Raw genomic sequence first — 21,884 nt, forward strand, 5'->3', positions numbered from 1 at the left:
AGGGGTGTGAAGACGGGGGAGAAGCCGCCGCCGGAGCCGCCCGCGCCGCCGCCGCCGCTGCCGCTGTCCGTGTCCTTTGAATCCAGAGCCGCCCCCCCCGCCAGGGCGCCGGGACTCGGCGGCGGCTGCGGCGCGGGTGCGGGGCGCCGGGCGCGCGGCCCAGGCCGGCGGGCAGCGACCACCGACATGGAGCGGGCGCGGGCGGCCGCGTAGCCGCGCTCGGAGCCCGGGGCGAGTCCGCGGCGGCCGCGCCTCCACCCTCGGCCGCGCCGCCAGCCAGGCCCTCGGGAGCAGCGGGAGGAAAATGAGGAGTTTTCATCGGAATCCGCTGGAAAGGGGACGCACTGCAGCGCCCTAGGAGGAAGGACCGCGGCAGGAGAAAGGAAAAGCCTCTCCGGGCGAGCCTTGGCGGGCGCCGCGCCGAGGGGCTGCCTCAGGGACCTCGCCCCCTCCTTTCCTCGCTGGAGAAGCCGCCTCTGATGCGTTATCCAAGCGGCGGCTGGGAGGATTTGCAGCAGAATTTTGGGTTTTCCCTCCCCCTTATATACATTTTGGTTGTTTCATCCCCTTTCTGTTTTCCTTCTTCCTGGGAAGTGAATTGCTGATGCACATCGGACTTAATTCATTAGTGATGCAACCGGATTCGTTTCAGGATTATGTTGCACGAGTTGAATTTTGAATGAAGGAGAAGTTTTTTTTTTTTTTTTTAAGAAGTGTTGCCCCTGCTTCGTTGTACTTTTAATTATTATTTTATTTAAATGTACGGCTTAATTGTATTATTCTTTTAAAATTATTAAATGTATATTTTATGGTAACTTTCCCTTAAGATATATGTATATGTGCGGCATTGAAGACGCTTCAGTTAAGTGAGGTTACTGGTGTGTTGGATGTTTAATTCAGCACTGGCATTGCATGACTCTTGTCTGAAGAACAAGTGGTTTATTTTTAAAACCACACCTTTTAAAATTTCGATTCAAACAACTATAGTAAAAACCGTAGTCATAATTTAAAGGAACACCAGCAGAAATTGAAGCAAACATGTCTGGAGAAGTGCGTTTGAGGCAGTTGGAACAGTTTATTTTGGATGGGCCGGCTCAGACCAATGGGCAGTGCTTCAGCGTGGAAACGTTATTGGATATACTTATCTGCCTTTATGATGAATGCAATAATTCTCCATTGAGAAGAGAGAAGAACATTCTTGAATACCTAGAATGGGGTAAGTTTGTATTAAAAAAAAAACAACAAACTTTAGCTGGGCATTATGATGTGTTGTTAGGAGTAAGCGTTCTACTCAGTAATGAGTATATATAAATAAAATACATTGCTTACATGTAAACATTGACATTTCTATACTATATACAATATGTATTTGCGGTACACATTTAAGTACATAGTATATATTTGATAGTTTGTACAAAGTGTATATTATGTATTTAAATATATATTCAGTGGAAGGATAGACAAGAATTCAAAACAATTTTTCTAGTTTTTGGTAAACAGTTTCCCAAGAGTATAGCCATGCTACTCAGTTGTCTTAATGTGGAAGTTAGGAGGAGGAATTTATGTTTTTAGGTCAGCAGTAAGATTTTTTTGAGTAATTCTGTGATGGGCACAACGTGGATTATTGCTCACAGTTGTCTAATGCGTGGTGGTATCACAGACCTTTAATCGAGAGTATTTAGTAGTGGATACATTCCTTCTGAGACTTTGAAATCACTCTCTAAGTGGAAGAAGATAAATACCTTGTGTCAGTAGGAATTTAAAGGTGGTGATCACTGCGGTTTATTTCATCTGTATTGCCCAAGCAAAGAAAGCTGCTTAACATGGACTTTCCCAAAATTGTCTTGTTTGTGAGATAACATGACATAAACGGGCAAAAATTTTGTGATGGTACTTGGAGAATGTTTGGGAGCTGCTTCTGCCTGAGAGTTAGATTTACTCTAAATCTAGATTTACTCCAAACCGGTTAGAAGTCTGTCTTCATGATGTTGATGTGATTTAGAAGACCTATTGTAGTGGAACAGATCGGTGAGGAGAACAAACGCCTCACGTGACCTTGGATCTTGAAGGCTTGGCTTAAATTCTGCTTCCACTGTTACCTAGGGCCATATTTGCCTACCAGCAGGTCTCGCTATTGGAAAATACACATTATCACCCACTCCTATATTGGCACATTGAAAGATAATAGACATAAATAAGTATTTTGTACTTTTGTTATGTTACTTATTTGTTGCAGGTGCTTTTGTTCCCAAGTAAAGATTTATTTTACTGAAGCCAAAGTTAATTGTGATTTTTTTGTGGCTTTGGGTTTGAATTAGTTTGTCAGATAAATCCCTCATTCAGTATTGATTATATGTAATAATTTTATTCAATTTGTCATATCAGACTTTTTTTTTTAGCAACTTGATATTGATGTTAAACCCTATATATTTTATATAGACTTTTTAAATTAGACTACCCGAATCATACAGGGAATGTCAGAATTCAGAACTATGAAGTAATTTCTGTCTTAAGAGTGAGACAGTTTTGATTTTGCTACTGGTTTCGTTAGAGTTTTTGTGTGTAGAACAAAATATTTATAAGACATGTGGTTTTCTAGGTTTCATAAATTTAGAAAACTTTTAGTGTTTTTTTGAAGGTTTAAAGTTAAGGTTTGATATCTTTAGAGAACTGTGGTTCCATAGCTACATTCTAATCTGTGATTATGATTGTCATTTCATGTCTTATTTGCAAAATGATGGGAGAACCTTTTGTATGTACCAGTAGTAATATAATTTTAAAATTATGATCAAGGGGAAAAACATACCCTCTGTTGCCTTACAGTTTTATGCTATGAGTTATTTTGGTGAATTATCAGAATAATTTGTATATATTTTCCACTAAATATGTTTTTTTGGACTTTGTTTCATATGTGTGTATATGCGTACATGTATATATGTGTATATATGTGCATATAATAACTTATACATATTTTAATCAAAGCCGAAGTTTAAATATTTGGCTAAGTACATTTTATTTTTATTAATATATTTTAAATAATTTTAAGCTAGGACTTTTCACAACTTAAAGTAAATTAAGTGTTAGCAGTATCCTTCATATTTTGTCTTTTTAGACGTCTGCTATATGGCATAACAAAAATGTACTTAAGTAAACCCTTTTGTGTTTCTCGGTAACAGAAGGCAAGAGAGTAGAATTTTTAAGGACTTATTTTTGTACACTTTGGGGCTAGGCAGTGTCTGTTAAGTCTCAAGTTTTTTTAAGTTGGAGTACGAAGTCCTGCAAGTGGGTGTTAACCAACCACAGAAGTTTGAGTAAGACATAAGAAAGTTAAGAATGGAAGCTGTCAAAAGATGTGTCTTGAATGTTATTATTTACTATCTTTAAGCTATTAAGAGAATTTAAATAGAGAATTCCAGAGTTCTCGCTTCATTTAGATATTGAAATAGGTCAAGTCGTCTTTGTCTATGAATTGATTAATACATTGTGGGGGAAATCTCCTATTTTACACCTTCTCTCTAACATTACATAGAAAACACATTATATTGAGGAAGTTTTGAGATAGTGAGTTGACTTAATTTTAATTTTAATTTTAATTTTCTTTGGTCTTGATAGGAATTTATAAGGATCGATAAGGGTTAAATTTGATAATACAGATTTGCCTTAAGTGACACATTTTTCAGTTTGAGTTTTAAATGATCCAGTGTTTCTAACAAGATAGTAGTAGTAAATTCTGTGTATTACATACTGTTTGTTTGTATTTGGTTATTTATGATAATGAAAGTGCCTTCTAGATATGCCTTTTTTTCATGCTGATGGTAGGCAATTATAAAAGGGTCAGCCAAAATTCTGTCTTTCTTCATTTCCATCAGTTTCACTTCATTCCTAGTTATGGTGCGTTTCACTTTTATGTTGGTGCAGTTAATGTTTTGTTCATTGTGGTGTCATGACAATAATAAACTGACAATTTGAGTCAGACATGTTGTCTTTTCTTTGACAGTTTTCCTTTCTCTCGGTGCTGATGGCTTGAGGAAGCAGTAGAGAGGAAGAGGACATTGTGTTAAGGCCATAGATCACTTTTGAGTTTACTAGCATATTACTTTCCAGTTATATTCAACAAGATTTGAAAGACTATGTTTTGTCTCATTTTTTTTTGAAATAAAAAGTTTAATCTTTTTAATAATTAATTTTTGACTGAGGTAATATTGGGATATCCCCATCAGATATTACCACTATAGTGCACCCACCACCAATATTCCATTGTGCTTCTTTCCCTCTTTGCTCCACCCTCCTCCAAACCTCCTCCCCGCTGGAGTTTCAGTTCTGAAGTCAGCTATCAAGGGTTAGTTTTTCATCTTGTCGTTATCTGACTATTACTTTAGTTTCTCTATAATCCACATATTAGTGACATCCTCTGGTATTTATCTTTTCTCCTTTTGACTTATTTCACTTAGCATTATCCTTTCAAGCTTCATCCATGTTGTTGCAAATGACATGAGTTTATCTTTTTTAGCCACTGAGTCGTATTCCATTGTGTATATGTACCACATCTTCTTGATCCACTCATCTATTCTGGGGCACTTAGGTTGTTTCCATAATTTAGCTATAGTAAATAGTGCTGCTATAAACATGGGAGTGCAGTTTTCCTTTTAAATTTGCACTTTTGAATTTTTGGGATAGATACCTTGTAGTTGAATTACTGGGTCAAATGGCAGGTCCGTGTTTAATGTTTTGAGACACCTCCATACTGATTTCCACAAGGACTGGACCAGTTTACATTCCCACCAGCAGTGCAGTAGGGTTCCCTTTTCTCCACATCCTCACCAGCACTTGTTTCTGGTCTTGTTGACAGGGGCCATTCTCAAAGTGTAAGGTGGTCCCTCATTGTGATCTTGATTTACATTTCTCTAATAGTAAGTGATTGTGAACACTTTTTCATGTGCCTGCTGACTATTGTTTCCTTATTTTTTAAGTTGATAAAATTTTTTTTAAAGATTTTATTTATTTATGCATACAAGAGCTGGGGTACAGGCTAGAGGTGGTGTGTGTGTGTGTGTGTGTGTGTGTGTGTGTGTGTGTGTGTGAGAGAGAGAGAGAGAGAGAGAGAGAGAGAGAGAGGATTCACCAGAGACAGAGTTGGAAACAGAACAGGCAGATTGACCAAAGGCGAGGCAGGAGAGGTCTGCTGTGCCATGTGGGTAGCTCCCTGGCCAGTGGATTGAACTTGTGCTGCATAGGCTGCGGACAGCTTCATAGGTTGCGTCTTAACCCCTTGCTCCACCAGGGTGGCCCTAAATTGATAAAATGTCCGTGGTTTCCATATTTGTTTGTAATGTAATAGTTTTAATGTCATGGTATGATATTAGAATAAGTTACTGTAGAGTTCTAGAAACAAAAATTACTTTTACATTACAAACTTATTTATCAGTAATGATTAAATGTATGTATTGTTGTTGGATACTCTCTTTGAAATGGGAAATTGGAATTTTAGGAAATTCATGTTAAATAATTTAAAATATAGATATATCAGTGCATTGGCGGCATACGGGGCTATCTATGTATAGCTATCTGTTTTTTTTATGCATCCTAAGTCTTGAACTGGTAGCATTTTATGTAAATTATCCCTGAATAATAGTAATTTCATAGCTTATTCAGTGTCAAATATACACAAAGTAGTCTGGATGATTAATAAACTTGCTAAGAGAGAGAGTACAACAGCAAGTACTGTGGTTTGAATTTTTCCTGTCATTAGTTTTAAACATTATTCACATTTTGTTCATGTGTGCCTCAATTAAATGAGGTGATGATTATTTGATCAGCAAGAATCTGATTCTTTTCAAGGATGGTTTGTTCTTCACTCCTACCATTCTGCATTTTAGCTTTCCTAAGTACATTGTTAATCAGACCAGATTATCTAAATGTCCACTTAATACAGATGGTTAAGTTTTTTTAAGTCCTTGATTAGAATCATCATAAATGTCATCAGACATATAGGTTGAGCACTTATTTCCTATATACTAACCTATTACTAGTGAGCTATACGCTAATAATAGTAGTAAATGAATAACATTATTTGATCTAACACAATTCTGGCACATGGTAGAAGCTTTGTTAATAAGCGGTGGCAATTATTACTCCATCTCTCCCATATTTCTTTTTTAAAAAGAAAAATTGCTGTATAAGTGAGAATAGGGATGTCAGGATGAATACTTTAAGAACTTTAGGAATCTGTTCATTTCGTGTGGAAATATAAGGTATACCTTAGTATAGCATTCTAAAAACAGCATAATATGTTGGAAATTTTATGAAGTGTCCCATAATTTCTGGACTGATTAATATTACATAGTACGTCCAGGCTATTTTAAGGTAAAATAGCTCATGTTCATCCAAATTAGTATTTTATTGTACTGCTCTTCTGTGGTGGTCAAAAATTTCTTCCACAGTCTCTATTTTGATACACTTACTTCCAACATATATAGTCCCCCTACCCCTTTATTTGGCTTTGATAGGTTTAAAAAAATCAATTTTTTAAGTCCAACTAGCATTAAAAAAGTCTAGTATAGAAAATATCAAGTATATCATTTGTAGAAAGATTAAGTATTGTTATGGAAAACTCTCAGGATTTCTTCTGTCTCTTCCTGTATTATAGATGTGGATCAGAAGAGCTGGAATCTTAGTGTGGAGGAAGCCAAAAGATGTTACACTTATTTTCTGTTACACAGAAAAAAGAGTATAGACATAGTTCCACATTATAAGAATAGGGATACACTGAAGAATTTAGTGAAAAGTTGTTTGAGTAAGGACAAGATTCTTGGAAGGAAATGGAGAATCGGGAGAGAAACCCCTTTGAAAAATGCTCTTTCACTAGGAGGTCATGGCATTCTGTTAATTAGGGTTAGAAAGAATTTTTGAAGGAAACTCTGGAGATAGAATCCAAATCTTATTATTTTACTTAGTGGTTCTGGACTGGTTGTGTGTGATAATCATGAGAACTGAAGGATCAACTTAACTGTGGTGGAGTAACACAAAAGTGATGCTGGTGAACAGTTATTTCTAAGACACCCTAAAAAATACAGGGAAATTATACATACTAATGAATTTGTGCTGTTAACCTCTAACGTCCTTGAACTTACTGGGAATTCTCTATGGCCTCTTCTTGCTTTAAGTAGTTTTTCTTCGTGGTTTGGCATTCACAGTTAATACAGGAATTGTCACTTTATCTTTTCCAGCTTTCCTTTCTGTAGTTGTAACATGTTGCAAAACCACTGTCTATCTGAAACACTTTTATTTATTATTTTGTGATGCTTAAGAGGAAAAATCATGTACTCAGACAATTTTAAAATTCTTATATAGTGTTGTATTGTTTTTTCTAAGGCTATTATGTTTTAGTTAAACTGTTGGTTTCAGACTTTTGGACTAATGTGGGAACTTTGCTGTTGTAATAATGTAGCTGTGAAGCTATGGGTTTCAGGTGCCAGCCCCTATTTATATGTAGTGGATTTTGAGTCCAGAAAGTAAGATCATTTTATTAGAGAGAAAACTATATGTAATTGGTACCACTAGAACTCTGTGAATACCATAAACTTTTATTCTCAGGTATTAGGGTGGCAGATAGTACAGAATACTAGAGGATAATTTAACTTGATTGTTTAAAGACAAATGGCTTATAGGACAATAAATTAGTCTTTTTTCTCTTGCTTCTGGTACAGATTCGTTTTTTTCTTTAATTTTTCCCCATCAACACCATTCCTCCCATTCCTGTTCTAATTATACTGGAAAGTAGTGCTTAAGTGGATGAAAACAGTCTTAAAAATGCATGTGAATTCGCTCAGTCATGTGCAGTCATTTGTTTAACTTTCAGTTTTATTTGAAATTGCTTAACCATCACCATATGCTTAATCAATGACCAAAAAAGCCCCACCTTTTCATAGTGTTTAAAGCTTACTTAAAGGTGCTGGTAAAGAGCATGGTCTTTGGGTCCAGACTTGATTTCTTTGATTACAGCTGGTGATTTAGGCATTTTACTTAAACTCTCTAACTCTTTTTATCATATGTAAAAAGTAGACGTAATAATAACTTTTTTTGCCATAAGGTTGAAATTTGGTTTGGGATTTTTCCTTTCTGGTGATTTTTGTCAGCTTTTTTTCCCATTCTGTTTTTTAAATTTCTGTCTAGCCTTATGATAAAGGAAGAAGTAAAATACAATATATTTAAAATAAAGTATAATTGAAATGTATACCTGTACTAATATAAGGAGGTAAGCAACTAATTTATCATTAACATTCATATCTTACTGATACGATTTTATTAAATTATATTGGCATTGGGGATGTTTTTCCTACATGACAATGCAAATAATTAATTTTTTCTTTTAGGATAAGATATTTTGCATTGGAACATTTTGTTGTTATTACCTGAATCACTTTTATATTTTATATAGCTTTAATATGTAAATCAATGATGGAAATCGAGACCTCAGCTCAGAAATTTAAAATCATCATGAAAAATGTTTATTACTATTTTTTGATTATGAAAAACTATGTCACTTCAGATATTTTATAGACTAAAGGTTATGCAGCACCCATAAATGCATGTTAGTATGAAGAAAATACATGATAATAAGTATAAAGAAAATTAATAGTATATATTAGTGCTTCTGAAGCTATTTCAAAAGATATAAATGAATATTCTGAAAATTAAGACATCACTGGCTGTGTAAGTTTGGAAAACAGTGCTTATTGAAATTTTCTTTGACCATTGCAGAGCACATTATCATAGTTTCAAAAGTTTTGCAATACAGAAACCTGTTTAACTTTTATTTTTACATAGAATTTGCCTAAGTCATTTGACTTTGGGATCCTTTTTATGAGGAGCAGCTGACAGTTTGGGACATGCTGGCATAGACTAGGAAGCCATAAGCAATGTCAGATCCTCTAAACTGGTTTTATGGCAGAATACCACATTGTTTTTTGAAATTTTCTCACAGTTTCCATCAGTCTTCAAACACAGGCAAAGGTTTGAATGACTTGCCTTTATCCTTTTCACTTTTTTTAGCACTTTGATTTGCATCACATAGAAGTTAATCTGGCAATATTTATTAAGTTAGTGTGGAGTTCTGCATTGGGTGTGTACAAAGGATAATAAGACTTGATACATGCCTTTGAGCAGTTTATGTGTGCAGTTCCTAGTTTGCAAGGATGTTCCTGCTAATCTGGTGATTATTTTTTTTCCCCCCAGTGGAATTTGATCATTTTCAAATCCATTTACCTCTAACCATTGATAGAGAATTTGAGATGGAAATTGTTGCTGTGAAATAGAACAGAGCTAACTAGGTTTTTTTAAGGGTTCCATAAAACCAGGGTAGTTGTCTTAACTACAAGAAGAATCCTATTCTTAAATATCAGGTTTACTGGGAGTGGCTAATGGAGATACTATTAAAAGTACTTAGGCATCTACTGAGAAGTATTCTGTCTGGAGATTTAAAATATTTGTTTAAAAAGATTAGGAGAAGTCCCTATTAGAAGGCATTGGCTAAAGCCCTATATTTTGAGATTGAATTGCACTGATTTGGATTTGAGATTCATAGCCCTGATTAAAATGTCCTGGTTTAAAAACATTTAAAAACAGACCCAGATCTCAGGAATGTGGTGAAACTGACCTATTGATGTGGTATCATAAAGCTTGTTCATACTCCATACTTACGAAAATTTTCTTAGAATTTATTGTTAAAACCACAGTAGTATTTGCAAATCTAGTGTGATTTTTATGTCTGCCATTTTGGTACATACCTTTTGATGTGTCATCTGGTTTCTGACTAATGCATGCTAAGTTGATAGTTTCTTCTAGGAGTTCATCGCTCCATTACATTGCTTGAGATAAACTGTGATCATATTTATTTTTTGCATGTGTTCCCATGGTGATCCTGAGTGTTCTGATTTTGTTCAACCTCAGAATGCATTTGACTCAATTGACTTGTCTGTACTAAATGTATCTAAAAGGATTATATTCCTGGCTCTCTTTGACCTCATTAATCATGCTTTTGTTTCTCCATTAAATTTTAAGTAATTCCGTAACCTCAATATTACATGTGCTCCTAATCAGAATACATTGTGAATCTTACGGATTTTAGCATGACTAAAATTTGTTTAGTGTGACTTAAAAAACAATCCTTATAAAATGATCTTTGATTTTCAGCATGACATTTAAACTCTACAGCATGGCATACAGAATTTTTTATGATATGATCCTTTTCTATTTCCTTTTTTTCTCTTTCTTCACTGGAAATTGTTTTTCAGTGATCTCAAGATTACAGAAAAATTGCAAGTACAGTACATTCTCACGTCCTCTGAAACATTTGCGAGTAAATTGCCTGCTTTATGTCCTGTCATCTCCAAATATGTTCATATGTATTTTCTACCTTATGCATAACTGCAATACAACTATTAATATCAAGAAATTAACCTTGAAATGTTGCTATTATCTAATCCATAGGCTTTATTAAAGTTTTGTCAGTTGTTCTGGTAATATCTTTTTTTTTTAAAGATTTATTTATTTATTTATTTATACAAGCACTGGGTACAGTCAGAAGCGCCGGAGGGTGAGAGAATTCACCAGAGCCAGAGCAGGGAGCAGAGCAGGCAGAAGGACCGAAGTACACTGCTGAGGGGAGCAGCGGGCGGCAGGAGAGGTCTGCGCGCCATGTGGGACCCTCCTCTGGTGGCCGGGGAGCAGCCGGGGATTGAACCAGCGCTGTAGAGGCTGCGGTCAGCTTCGCAACCCAGCGCTCAACCGCTGTGCCACCGGGGAGGCCCTGTTCTGGTAATATCTTTATAGCAACATGATTCTGTTCAGAATCATATATGTTTCATTTAGATGTCATGCCTTCTTGTGACATTCAGTTTGGATTAGATTTAAGTTTCATTGACTTTCATGACTTTTTAAAAAAAAGATTTATTTATTTATGCATACAAGAACTGGGATGTAAGACAGAATTGCAGGGGTGTGAGAGGGTTCAGCAGAGAGCGTGGGGAGCAGAACAAGCAGAGCTACTGAAATACACTACTGAAGGGAGCAGAGGGCAAGACCGGAGAGGTCTTGCTGCGCTCTGTGGTTTGCTTCCTGGATGTCCGGGGCTGGCACTCCCGTGCTGGCATGGCTGGCAATAGCTTGATAGCGCTGTCTTTAACCCCTGCGCCATCAGGGAGGCCCAATTTTCGTGACTTTTGCTCTTTAGAAGGTTGCAGACCAGTTATTTTGCAGCATTTCCAGCAGTTCTGAATTTGGGTTTGTTTTCTTGTGGTAATATATCTTTGGCAAGAATATCACAGAAGTGATGCTGTGTTCTTCTCATTGCATCCGATTAAGTGGTTGAGTGTTGCCCCAGTGTTCATTTTATTATTTTCCCCCGCCCCAGGTTTATTGAGGTGTAAGTATAATTAATAAATATGGTTGTTCATGTTGCTAATTAAGGTGTTCTCTGTTGGGCTTTTCCACTGAATAGTTGCTTTTCCCCTTTGAAGTATTTTGTGGGAAGGTAGTTTAAAATTATTTAAATACCCATTTTTTTTTAAAAGATTTATTTATTTATTTTTACAAGCACTGGGTACAGCCAGAAGTGCGGGACGGTGAGAGAATTCACCAGAGCCAGAGCGGGGAGCAGAGCAGACTGACGAAATACACTGCTGAGGGGAGCAGTGGGCGCGGCAGGAGAGGTCTGCGCGCCATGTGGGACCCTCACTGGCCACTGGGGATCGAACCGGCGCTGCAGAGGCTGGGCAGCTTTGCAGCCCAGCGCTCAACTGCTGCACCATCAGGGGAGGCCCTTAAATACCCTATTTTTCATTAAGCAATTTTCTTTTGTCAGTTTGGGCTTGTGATTGTCTAGTGTAGTCATTAGGTTATGATCCTGTACAATCATTACTTATTTTGAGGTTCAAATTGACCCACAGTTGGCTAGTAGGAGCCCTTTCAAACTGGCTTCTTTGTTCTTTGACATCTCTATGTGACTCTGAGCACTTTTTTGCTTTTTGGCATAACAAAATGATTTGAGCTCATCTTGTACTTTCCCTACCACAGCCTTGGAATCAGTTATTTCTCTAAGAAGTCCTGCTTCCTTTTAGTGGATGATGATACAGAAGCCAACATCTGGGCTCCATATATGCTTGTTGCTATTTGGTGTTGCTTCTTACATGCTCTGTTAGTGGACAGAGCTATCTCTCTGTCCTGTCCTGTCCTGTCCTATCCATATATCTGCCTATCTTTCTTTCTGTTTATCCACCCAAGTATGTACACATATATCTGTCTTCATTTCTGTTGATCTCTCCCCCCTTCATCTATCATGAGTTTGTACCATACCACTCATCCTGTTCAGTTCAACACTAAAGAATTCATTCTATTTTTGTTGTTCTTTTCTATCTTGCACCTCCCTTCTCCAACAGTGACAAACCTGGGTCCCATTGTCCTTAATATATTTACTTATGTGATCAGTTCTTCAGTATATAACCAGTCTCTCATCATTGCTAGGGAGCCCCCTCTCTCCCGTGCAGATGAGCTACTCATGCTAATTCATCATCAGCACTGCGTACCAAGGTGTGACTTTATCTCATTGCGCCTTGATTCCCTGCGGCAGGTTGCCATCCTCCTCTCCTCCACTGAGGTGCTCCTCACCTGGGTCTGACTGCCGACACCAGACTTTGCTGTTCATGCCTGTCTGCCCTTAACACTTCCTATATAGCCTCATGTTCCTCGGCTTCTGGCATTGCTTAGGCCCATCAGACATTCTCTGTGAATATTCTTTTCATCCAGTTTAACTTTCAATACCCCATTTTGGTCCAGGATGACTTATGTACCCCTGTACCTGCTTTGATGTGCCACACCTAATGACTTTAGGGCTGAATTGTTTCAGAAGGAGAATGGGAAGATTAGTTACCCGATCATTTACCTAGATATAAAGTTTTGTTTATATTGTATTTCTCACCTTTAAATATTTTTTCATTCTTTTAAAAAATTTTCATATAGTAAAACTCACTCTTTTTGGTTTGTGTCCCATGAGTTTTGACGAATGTGGACCATTACCACAATCAAGATACAAGGCATTCTATTTCCCCCCAAATTCTCTTGTATTGCCCTTTTCTACCAGGTTTACCTTTTACTCCAACCCTACTGAAATGGTCATTCTTTTTTGCTAATTAAGGCACATCTTGACTATTGCATGACTTTTCATGTATTGGTTAATTTATTGGAAATTGTCTTTCACAACTATTCCCCTGACTTGCCTGTCCCTATAGTACATGGCACACAGCACAGCACAGAATACATTTGGTAACATTGGTTGAATGAATGAATGCCATTATATTTGTTACAGCAAGGCCAAAAAACAATAGATCTGATCTTGAAGCACTACATAAAAATCATATTTTTGTATGTAAGGGACCTCTTTCCTCACTGATTTTATCCTTTTGTTTCAAAAGTGATTTCTTGTAAGTGGTGTTTTTTAATCCCTCCACTTGGCAGTTGACAATCTGTTAAAAAGTGTTTAATGGGGTGAATGTAAGGAGAAGAGAGTGTTACTGTTTAAAGGAGTAGGGGAAATGCAAATAATATCTAAATTTTCAAGTTAAATATTTTAATGTCCAGCATAAGCTTGGGAGTTGGTGATGATGATTGGAGTACACAATATAATTTAATTCCCTTCTGCAACCCAACTAAAACAATAGTAAAGGATTTTTAAAAAGTAAAAAAAAAAAAAGTCATTGATGAGAAAAACAGGAGAGAATACTATAGCAGATCTAAGAAAGTCAAAGGGTAATTAATCATGGTGCTGTTTACTTTATAGAGTCCTTAAAAATCTTAGAAATTGGTGTCTTCAGGAACCTCTGAAAGTTTAGATGGGAACGGGGTTAAATATGGAAGCTTGACTGAAGCTGTTCTATAAGCAGTAGGAACTCAAATACATACCTCCCCCCAACCTCCCCTCCCTCATGCCACTGGGCTACTTTAATCCCTTTCCTACCCAAACAAAGACTGGATGTTTTATTCTCAGTAAAACAGGTTCTGTGGGTTGAGTGACATCTGGCCAAGTTTAGGATGGGCGTTTCATACTGAAAACAAGAAGGTTAAATAAATGTTTATTTACTTATGTTGATTCCCAGAAGGCTGGCATCTGTGCCTTCCTTTATCACTGGCACAGGAGATTAGAAGAGTCTTTTAGGGAGAATCTGACAACTCAGGAAGAAAGGCCCAAAGATCAAGGATTCCTTAATAAAGAATTACACTATAGTGAAGTTCATTATTGGTGAGCTTTATCCGAGGTCTCAGAGGGTCAAATCATCTTTTTTTTAATCTTGTCATACCTAAGTATGAATGGGAAACCAAGAATTTTCAGATTTCTTAGGAAAGCCCCTAATGAGTAAGTTATATTTCCAGCTATAAAACTGAAAAGCTAAAAAAGTAACTTGTATAAAACACACTGTACAGAAAAACCCTAACTTCAAAAACAAGCAGTACCGTGATAATATTCTCAGAGATAAGAGAAAAATTATGGAATAAAATTAGAATGCCATAAAAAGAAACAAAAGAAAGGGGAAAAGTTCTTAAAATTAATAATGTGCTAGTTAAAATGAAAACAGTAAAAAAATTACAATATAAAATTGAAAAAATTCTTAGAAAATAGAACAAAAACACACAGAAATAGAAAAGAGGCGATAGAAGAAAATTAGGGTACCATTTTAAAATGTCTGAATAATACTCTGAAAAAATATGAATTCCAATGGAGAGGACAGAGGGGAAGAAATCATCAATGAAATATTCAAGAAAATATTCTAGAACCAAGACTTGAATTTTTAAACAGAAGGACTCAACCAAATACTCAGCACAATGGATAAAAATAGATTCACATCAAGATTCACAACCAATGCATTGTGGAATTTCCAGAACTCTGGAGACAAAGAACAGACTCAAAAGTTTCCAAGGAGAAAGTATACAAAGGATGAGGAATTAGAAAGGCTTTAACTGCTCAGCAGCAATACTGGGAGCTAGAAGATAATGTTAGTATTTTCAAGAAGATGATTTTCAGAGTAATTTCTGTAGTCAGATTTTCAGTCAGGTGTGAGTGTGAGATAAGGACATATGTAGACATGCAAGTTTCCAAGATATTTACCTTCTAAAACCCATGGGCTCCCAGTAGCGTTAGCCAACCTTGAGGTGTACCACCTAGGAATGAGGAGTTTCTCAGTGTGTGGGATTTGTGCTAAAATCAAGGAAGTCCTAGGTAAAGTGTAATGAGTTGGTTACCCTACCTCCAGCTAAAACAAGTGAGTAAATTAAGATGAAATAGAGATTATACTAGGCAGGAAATTCAAGATAGGGGAGAGAAGAAAGGATTTTGTCAATGGCAATGAAGGCAGAATACAGCATGACATCTTTGCCGAAGCCATTGAGGTCAGACAATGCAGATAGGAGGCGGCTCCAGTAGAGCCTTCTTCAGTATCTAATGTGGTGAACATCTTAGGAGGTGTAGAAATACGGAAAGAGTTTAGGGTTGCTTAGAAAATGAAGTAAATGAGAAGACAGGTATTTAAAAAATGTAAATTAAAGAAAGGAAAATATTTTGCAGGGTTACAGTAATGGAAACACTGAATATTTTTTTTTTATTAGATAATAAATTTTATTGTTATATTCCCCATACAATTGCAGCCCCCCCATTCTGACCCCAATCCCTCCCCTCCCACCCCCGCCCCCTAAAAGTGTCTCTGGTTCATAGTTTTTTGTTGATTTTGATTTTCACTTTCTTATAGTTATTCATTTTCCTGGTCCCTTATTTAAGTTTTCTAGATTCCTGCTATGAGTGAGACCATCCGGTATTTTTCTTTTTCTTTTTGGCTTATTTCACTGAGCATGATCCCTTCCAGCGCCATCCATGTTGCTGCAAATTGCATGTGTTTATCTTTTTTGAATGCTGAGTAATATTCCATGGTATATATGTACCACATCTTCTTGATCCAGTCATCTATTTTTGGGCATTTGGGTTGTTTCCAAAGCTTAGCTATTGTAAACAGTGCTGCTATAAACATAGGGGTGCAGGTGTTCTTTGGAATTGATGTTTCTGTGTCCTTTGGGTAAATTCCTAGGAGTGGAATTGCTGGATCATATGGAAGCTCTATGTTTAGTAGGTCCAGAAATCTCCACACAGCTTTCCACAGTGGTTGGACCAGTTTGCACTCCCACCAACAGTGCAGAAGAGTTCCTTTTTCTCCACACCCTCGCCAACATTTTTTGTTGCTAGTTTTTTAAATATGGAAACACTGAATATTGATCTCACCAGAATTATGCTATAATTACATTGGGAAAATGATATGGGATGGGAAGGTTTTTTTGAAGAGGATGATGATACTAACTGGGGCGTAGTGTTTTTCTTAGACCTAACTGGCTATTGAATCTTGCTGATGAAAACTGATAAACATGAAAAGTTAAAATATGGTTTTGGATTTTGCAGAGTTAAGAAGTCCAATTCCTTTTACCTTTCCTAATTGATCTTATTTTCAAACTTTTTTGAAGTCCTGTAATTGAGAAGTTCAAAACCGGATACAGCAACTGGAGATTTTTGTTAGAATTCATTAGTATGTTCTTTGAGCAAATCAGTCTTTTTTTCTTCCTTAGTGATTTTCTTATAGATGGCAATTTCTAAATAGTCTTTTTCTTAGGAGGATACTTTATTCCTGAAAAAACTCTACTATAAATTCCGTTTTGCATTCATGACACATAGGTACTTCTAAAATTACACAAGGCACACTCATATGTTACTTAGTATTTATGGAGAGAGCACACAACAAAAGAACTCTAACATGGTAGCCAAAACAAAATAAATCACACAAATGATGGAAACGATGGTTATGACTATCACTTCTATAAACTAGTAAGCTACCAGGTGCTCTGAGAGGAGACACCTGAACACTTTTCAGGTGCACAGCTGTAGGGTAGCTCTGTGTTAGCAGCACTCAATGCTTTTGAGTCATCTGAAGTCCACATTTGTCCTTGTAAATGCATAGAAATGCTGCATGAGATTCTTTTTGAAATGAATTTTAACTTTTCACAGAAAAAATCTTGTTGAAATCTGATTGACAAGCTATCATTTTCATTTCTGCTATAGGGCAGGGTTAAGAGAAATTTGTTTCAGGGAGTTGCTGAGCAGAGGACCAAATGGGAAACTGGTTAACTTTCTACAATAACTACTACTGGGCCAGGTGTTCAGAGGATGACTTCATTATTTAATTTGATGCATATTGGAAAATGCACCCTGAAAGAAATTGAGTTGTTGTTATGGTCTGAATGTTAATGTCCCTGTCAAGTTCATATGTTAAAATCCTAATCTCTAAAGATGGTGGTGTTAGGAGGTAGGGCCTTTGGGAGGGACTTAGGTCTTGATTGGTGCCCTTTATAAAAGAGATACCAGAGAACTTTTGAGCCCTTCTCCCATTGAAGACACACTGAGAAGGTGCCAGCTAGGCGCCAGAATGCAACCATGCAATCATGCTGGTGTCTTGCTCTTGCAGCCTTCAGAATTGGGGAAAAAAATTTCCATTATTTATAATCTACCCAACTGTGCCATTTTACTATAGTGAACCAAAGAACTAAAGGTTATGTTGCTTCTTTGCATTAGAAATTACTCTGATTCGTTTATTGACTGCTGTTCAAGGTTCTTTTTATTCTCTTTTCCAAATTGTTGGTCATTTGTTGGTGATTATATACTTAAAAAATTCTCTATTTACTCTTTCATTTTACTTGAAAGGGAAAAGAAAACATTAAAAATAGTAAAATCATAGAATATTTAAATTGGGATCATTATTTTAGTTTCTAGATTTAATGCCTTTACTTAGAATCAAGTGAATTTAAAGTAGACACTACACAGAGTGCCTAAATAGCAATGTCCATAGTTTAAAATAGTTAGCAAGGGTTAGGATGAAATATTTATGATAGTCTCAGTATATTTTGTTTTCAATTAAGTATATGACTAAAAACAACTTGAACCATTCCATTTAAAGTAACAAAGAAGTAAAAGGAAATGATGTAATACGGTTAGTATTTGGAAATGATATAGGAATTTTTTTCCCAGCAGTAGTAGTAGTTCCTTTGCAACAGTCTAATTTACATTTCAATTCTAAAATATACAGAGGTGACTTCTATTGTGAGAATATTAGTTTTTGAAATAGAAATTATTTAGATATTTAAAAGCCCTGTTGTTTAGTATTTAAGAATTGTCAGGTAAAGCTGTTTTAAATCATTCTTTCCCTAAATTTCCCTGCTTATGGCTCAAATTGAGTTTGAATTTCTTGTTTTGAAAAGCACAGAAAGCTTTTTGAATATCAAGAATTGTAGTTCAGTTTTTTATCCTTTTATAGAGAGCTTTTTATTATTATTAATGGCTTTTCCTGATTTATGAGCCTTTTACTGTAAGGTGCCTATATTTGAAACTCACCAGCTTCTAGAGTGTGAAGAATTGTATATGATTCTGCTTTAGCATATTGGATATGAAGTTTTATAGAGCACCAATATATTTTACTCAGCTTAGTTTTGAGTAATTTTCCTTGGAAATTTTAGGCTCTAACAACATACACATGCCACTATTTAGCTTATACACATATCAAGACAAATTATTAAAACTTAAAAGAAGCATATTCTGTAGGTTATTTTAAAAAATGATGCAAGGTGAAAGAGGGCAAACATAGTGGTTGAATTTCTGGTACCACTGGTCTTAATTTAACTTATGGTTATTTTGTGTATGTGACTGTGCATTGGGTGTGCTCTAAGTGCTCCCTGTTCCCAGTCCCTGCACAGTAGCATATGAACTTGAAATTGTGGCACGACTCTGGGCAATTGTGACTCATTCCTTCAAAATGCCAGCAGTCTGAAATCCTCACTGTCACATGAGAGACAAGGAGCAAGAGTGTGTTCATGTGTTTTGAGACTATAGATAAAAAACATAATTGCTTTGGTTTCCCCTAATCTCTTGTTTCCCCTTCACTTTTTTGGTGATAAAATAAATATATTTAACCGAATTTATCATTTGAACCATTTTAAGTATATAATTCAGTAACATTAATTTATAATGTTGTGTAGCTGTCAATTTCTATTTTTTTTCCACCACCCCAAACAGAAACTCTGTACTCAAAATGCAGCTCTTCATTTTCTTCCCCTCTCTCCTGGTAACGTGCAGTCTGCTTTCTTTCTTTCTCTACGATTTTACTTACTCTAGATATTTCACCTAAGTGGAACCATATAATACTCATCCTTTCGTTACAGGGCAGGGAGAGGGGCAGCCCAAACCCCACAAACCTGCCTATTCTAAATGGGTTTTGCCATCCACCGCATTAACACAAAACATAAGAGACTTTAAAGGGAAGGAACTTTAATACAACTAGGAAGCAATACAGGAAAGGCAAAGAATCTAGTTTCTAAATCAAGCACCCAAAGTTACCTGTCCCCTCATGGGTAGAACTCCATCCAGATGGGATTGGCCCACAGCAACGCCCCAAAGCCTGCCACAAGTCTAAAGCATCTTCTAGTGGGGACCCACAGAAAAGGGTCAGAAACAACCAGACAAGCCCGGAAGGAAAAGAGCAAAATCAAAATCAAGATAAAAGCTGCCATGGTCACCTCCCTATGGGTCTCTCAGCCACATCTGTGTCACCCAATCTATGACCAAAAGGCAAGCACAGTTTATTCACATGTGCCTCCTGCAGGTCTCCTCCTGGCTCTCCATCCTGCTTCCTTCTTTCTCAGTCTCCTCTGCAGCTTCTTCTCTCCCTGCTCAGCTCCACCCTCCATTTGGGTGGGGCAGGGAACCTGGAACCTCCCCCTTTCCTGGGGACCACCCTGTTAGACTTTTGTATCTAGTTTGCTTCACTTAGAAATACTTTTAAGGTTTATCCATTTTGTAACATGCACCAGTATTTCATTTACTTTTAAAACTGAATAATACTCCATTATATAGCTTATGTGCCACATTATGCTTTTTAATTTTCATGAAGTCCAGTTTGTTTTTTCTTTTGTTGCCTGGGCCTTTGGTGTCATATTCAAGAACTCATTGCTAACTCCAGTATTGTGAAGTTTTTGCCCTACATTTTCTTTGTAGAGTTTTGTATTCAGTCCTTATATTTGAGTTGATGATCTGTTTGGAGTTAATTTTTGCATGTGATGTAAAGTAGAGATCCGTCTTCACTCTTTTGCATGTGGACATCTAATTGTCCCAGCATAATTTGTGTATTTTCCCCCCATTGAATGGGCTTAGCACCCTTTTAAAAAATCAGTTAGTTTTAGATGTATGAGTTTATTTCTGGACTCTCAATTCCATTTCATTCATCCACATGCTATTCTTTATGCCAGATCCACAGGACCTTGATTACTGTGACTTTTTAGTAAGTTTTGAAATTGGGAAGTGTGAACTCTACAACTTTGTTATTCTTTCTCAAGATTTTTGACTATTCTGGGCCTTTTGTAATTCCTGGTGAATTTGAGGACTGGCTTTTTCATTTCTGCAAAAATGGCTGTTGGAGTTTTGATAGGACTCCTCTTCTTTAATAACAAAACTCAATTGACTTAATTGTCTAGTTTTCTAAGCAATTAGATGTGGTCACATGACTGGTTTTGGCCAGTTGATGTATGCCAAAGTGATGTGTGGTATTTAACAGAAACTTCATTAAAAGGAGGACATTCCCCACTTTATTCTCTTTTGTTGCACCAAGCACACAAGATGTCTCAGTGCTCAGACCATGAGGAGGAGACGGTAAGAGTCGTGCTCCAAGGATAGCTTAGTTCTCAGCTGAAAGCATCCCGGATCCCTGACAACTTTGTCAAACTAGCTTACCAGTTTTGAACTGTTTACTGGAAGACTTTCATTTGACAAAGAAGTACATTTTAATTTCAAGGCAGTGTTAATTTGAGTATCCTGCCAGATAGAACTGAATTTAATTGATATACTTACTATATTCTTACTATATTCATTTGGTTATCTTTGTGCAATGCGTGAGGGGAATGAGAAAGAGAATTTATTGCCAGAATTGCAAGAACTGTACTCAGTTTAAAAATTTTGTATTTTAGGGCCTCCCTCGTGGCCTAGGGGTTAAGTTTCAGCGCTATCACCACTACAGCCTGAGTTTGATCCCTGGCCAGGGAGCTAACCCACACATGGCACAGCAGACCTCTCCTGTCTTGCAGCTTCCCTTAGCAGTGTATTTCAGTAAATCCATCTGTTCTGCTTCCCACTCTGTCTCTGGTGAACCTCTTATCTTCCCCCCACCTCTGGCCTATACCCTAGTTCTTATACACACAAAAAAATTTTTTGTACTGTGTATATATATATATATATGTACACATGTACATATATGTTTTGTGAATTTAACTTAAACTTTTCCACTTAATACGTAATACTAAAATGTTCCTAAATAACCAATATAACTTTTCAAAAAGAAGGAAAAAATTTCACCACTACAACATAGCAGCCTCTGTCATTTTTGTACCCTCCCATTCAGTATTTTTTTATGTATCTATTTAATTTCTACACAGGGACACTTCTGGTATTTTTATGCTCTACTTTTTTCACTTGACAAGATACAGTAACTTGTTGCAAATTAATGAATCTCATTGTGCATCAGTTTCCCCATCTTCAAAAACAGTGATACTTACTATACATACCTCATAAAGTTGTATTAAAGAAAATATTGCACATGAAGTATTAAAACCAGTGCCTGGCACATTTAAATGATTTTTAAATATTTAAAATCCAATTCTTTTGCTACTACAAATAATGCTGTTATAAACTGATCTATGTTTAAATGTGATTTGGTTGCTAGTGCTATTTTAAAAGCAATATTTTCCCCTGATTTTATAACAAA

The 21,884-nt window shown here is 36.6% G+C and overlaps 1 protein-coding gene across 7 annotated transcripts in view; it reads left to right on the plus strand.

The window, feature by feature from the left end:
• The first annotated feature begins 247 nt into the window (after positions 1-247).
• The window catches only part of CDC42BPA (CDC42 binding protein kinase alpha), a 277,737-nt gene continuing 256,100 nt past the window's right edge, over positions 248-21,884 (plus strand). For all 7 annotated transcript variants that reach the window (XM_037510331.2, XM_054694969.1, XM_054694968.1 and 4 more), the window contains exon 1: positions 248-1,216. In XM_037510331.2, the coding sequence (XP_037366228.1) occupies positions 1,039-1,216 (178 nt within the window). In that variant the 5' untranslated portion in view covers positions 248-1,038. The remainder of the gene's footprint in view (positions 1,217-21,884) is intronic.

The sequence above is a fragment of the Talpa occidentalis genome, unplaced genomic scaffold (assembly GCF_014898055.3).
Source record: "Talpa occidentalis isolate TD23 unplaced genomic scaffold, MPIMG_talOcc4v2.1 talOcc4.14, whole genome shotgun sequence".
Taxonomy (NCBI): domain Eukaryota; kingdom Metazoa; phylum Chordata; class Mammalia; order Eulipotyphla; family Talpidae; genus Talpa; species Talpa occidentalis.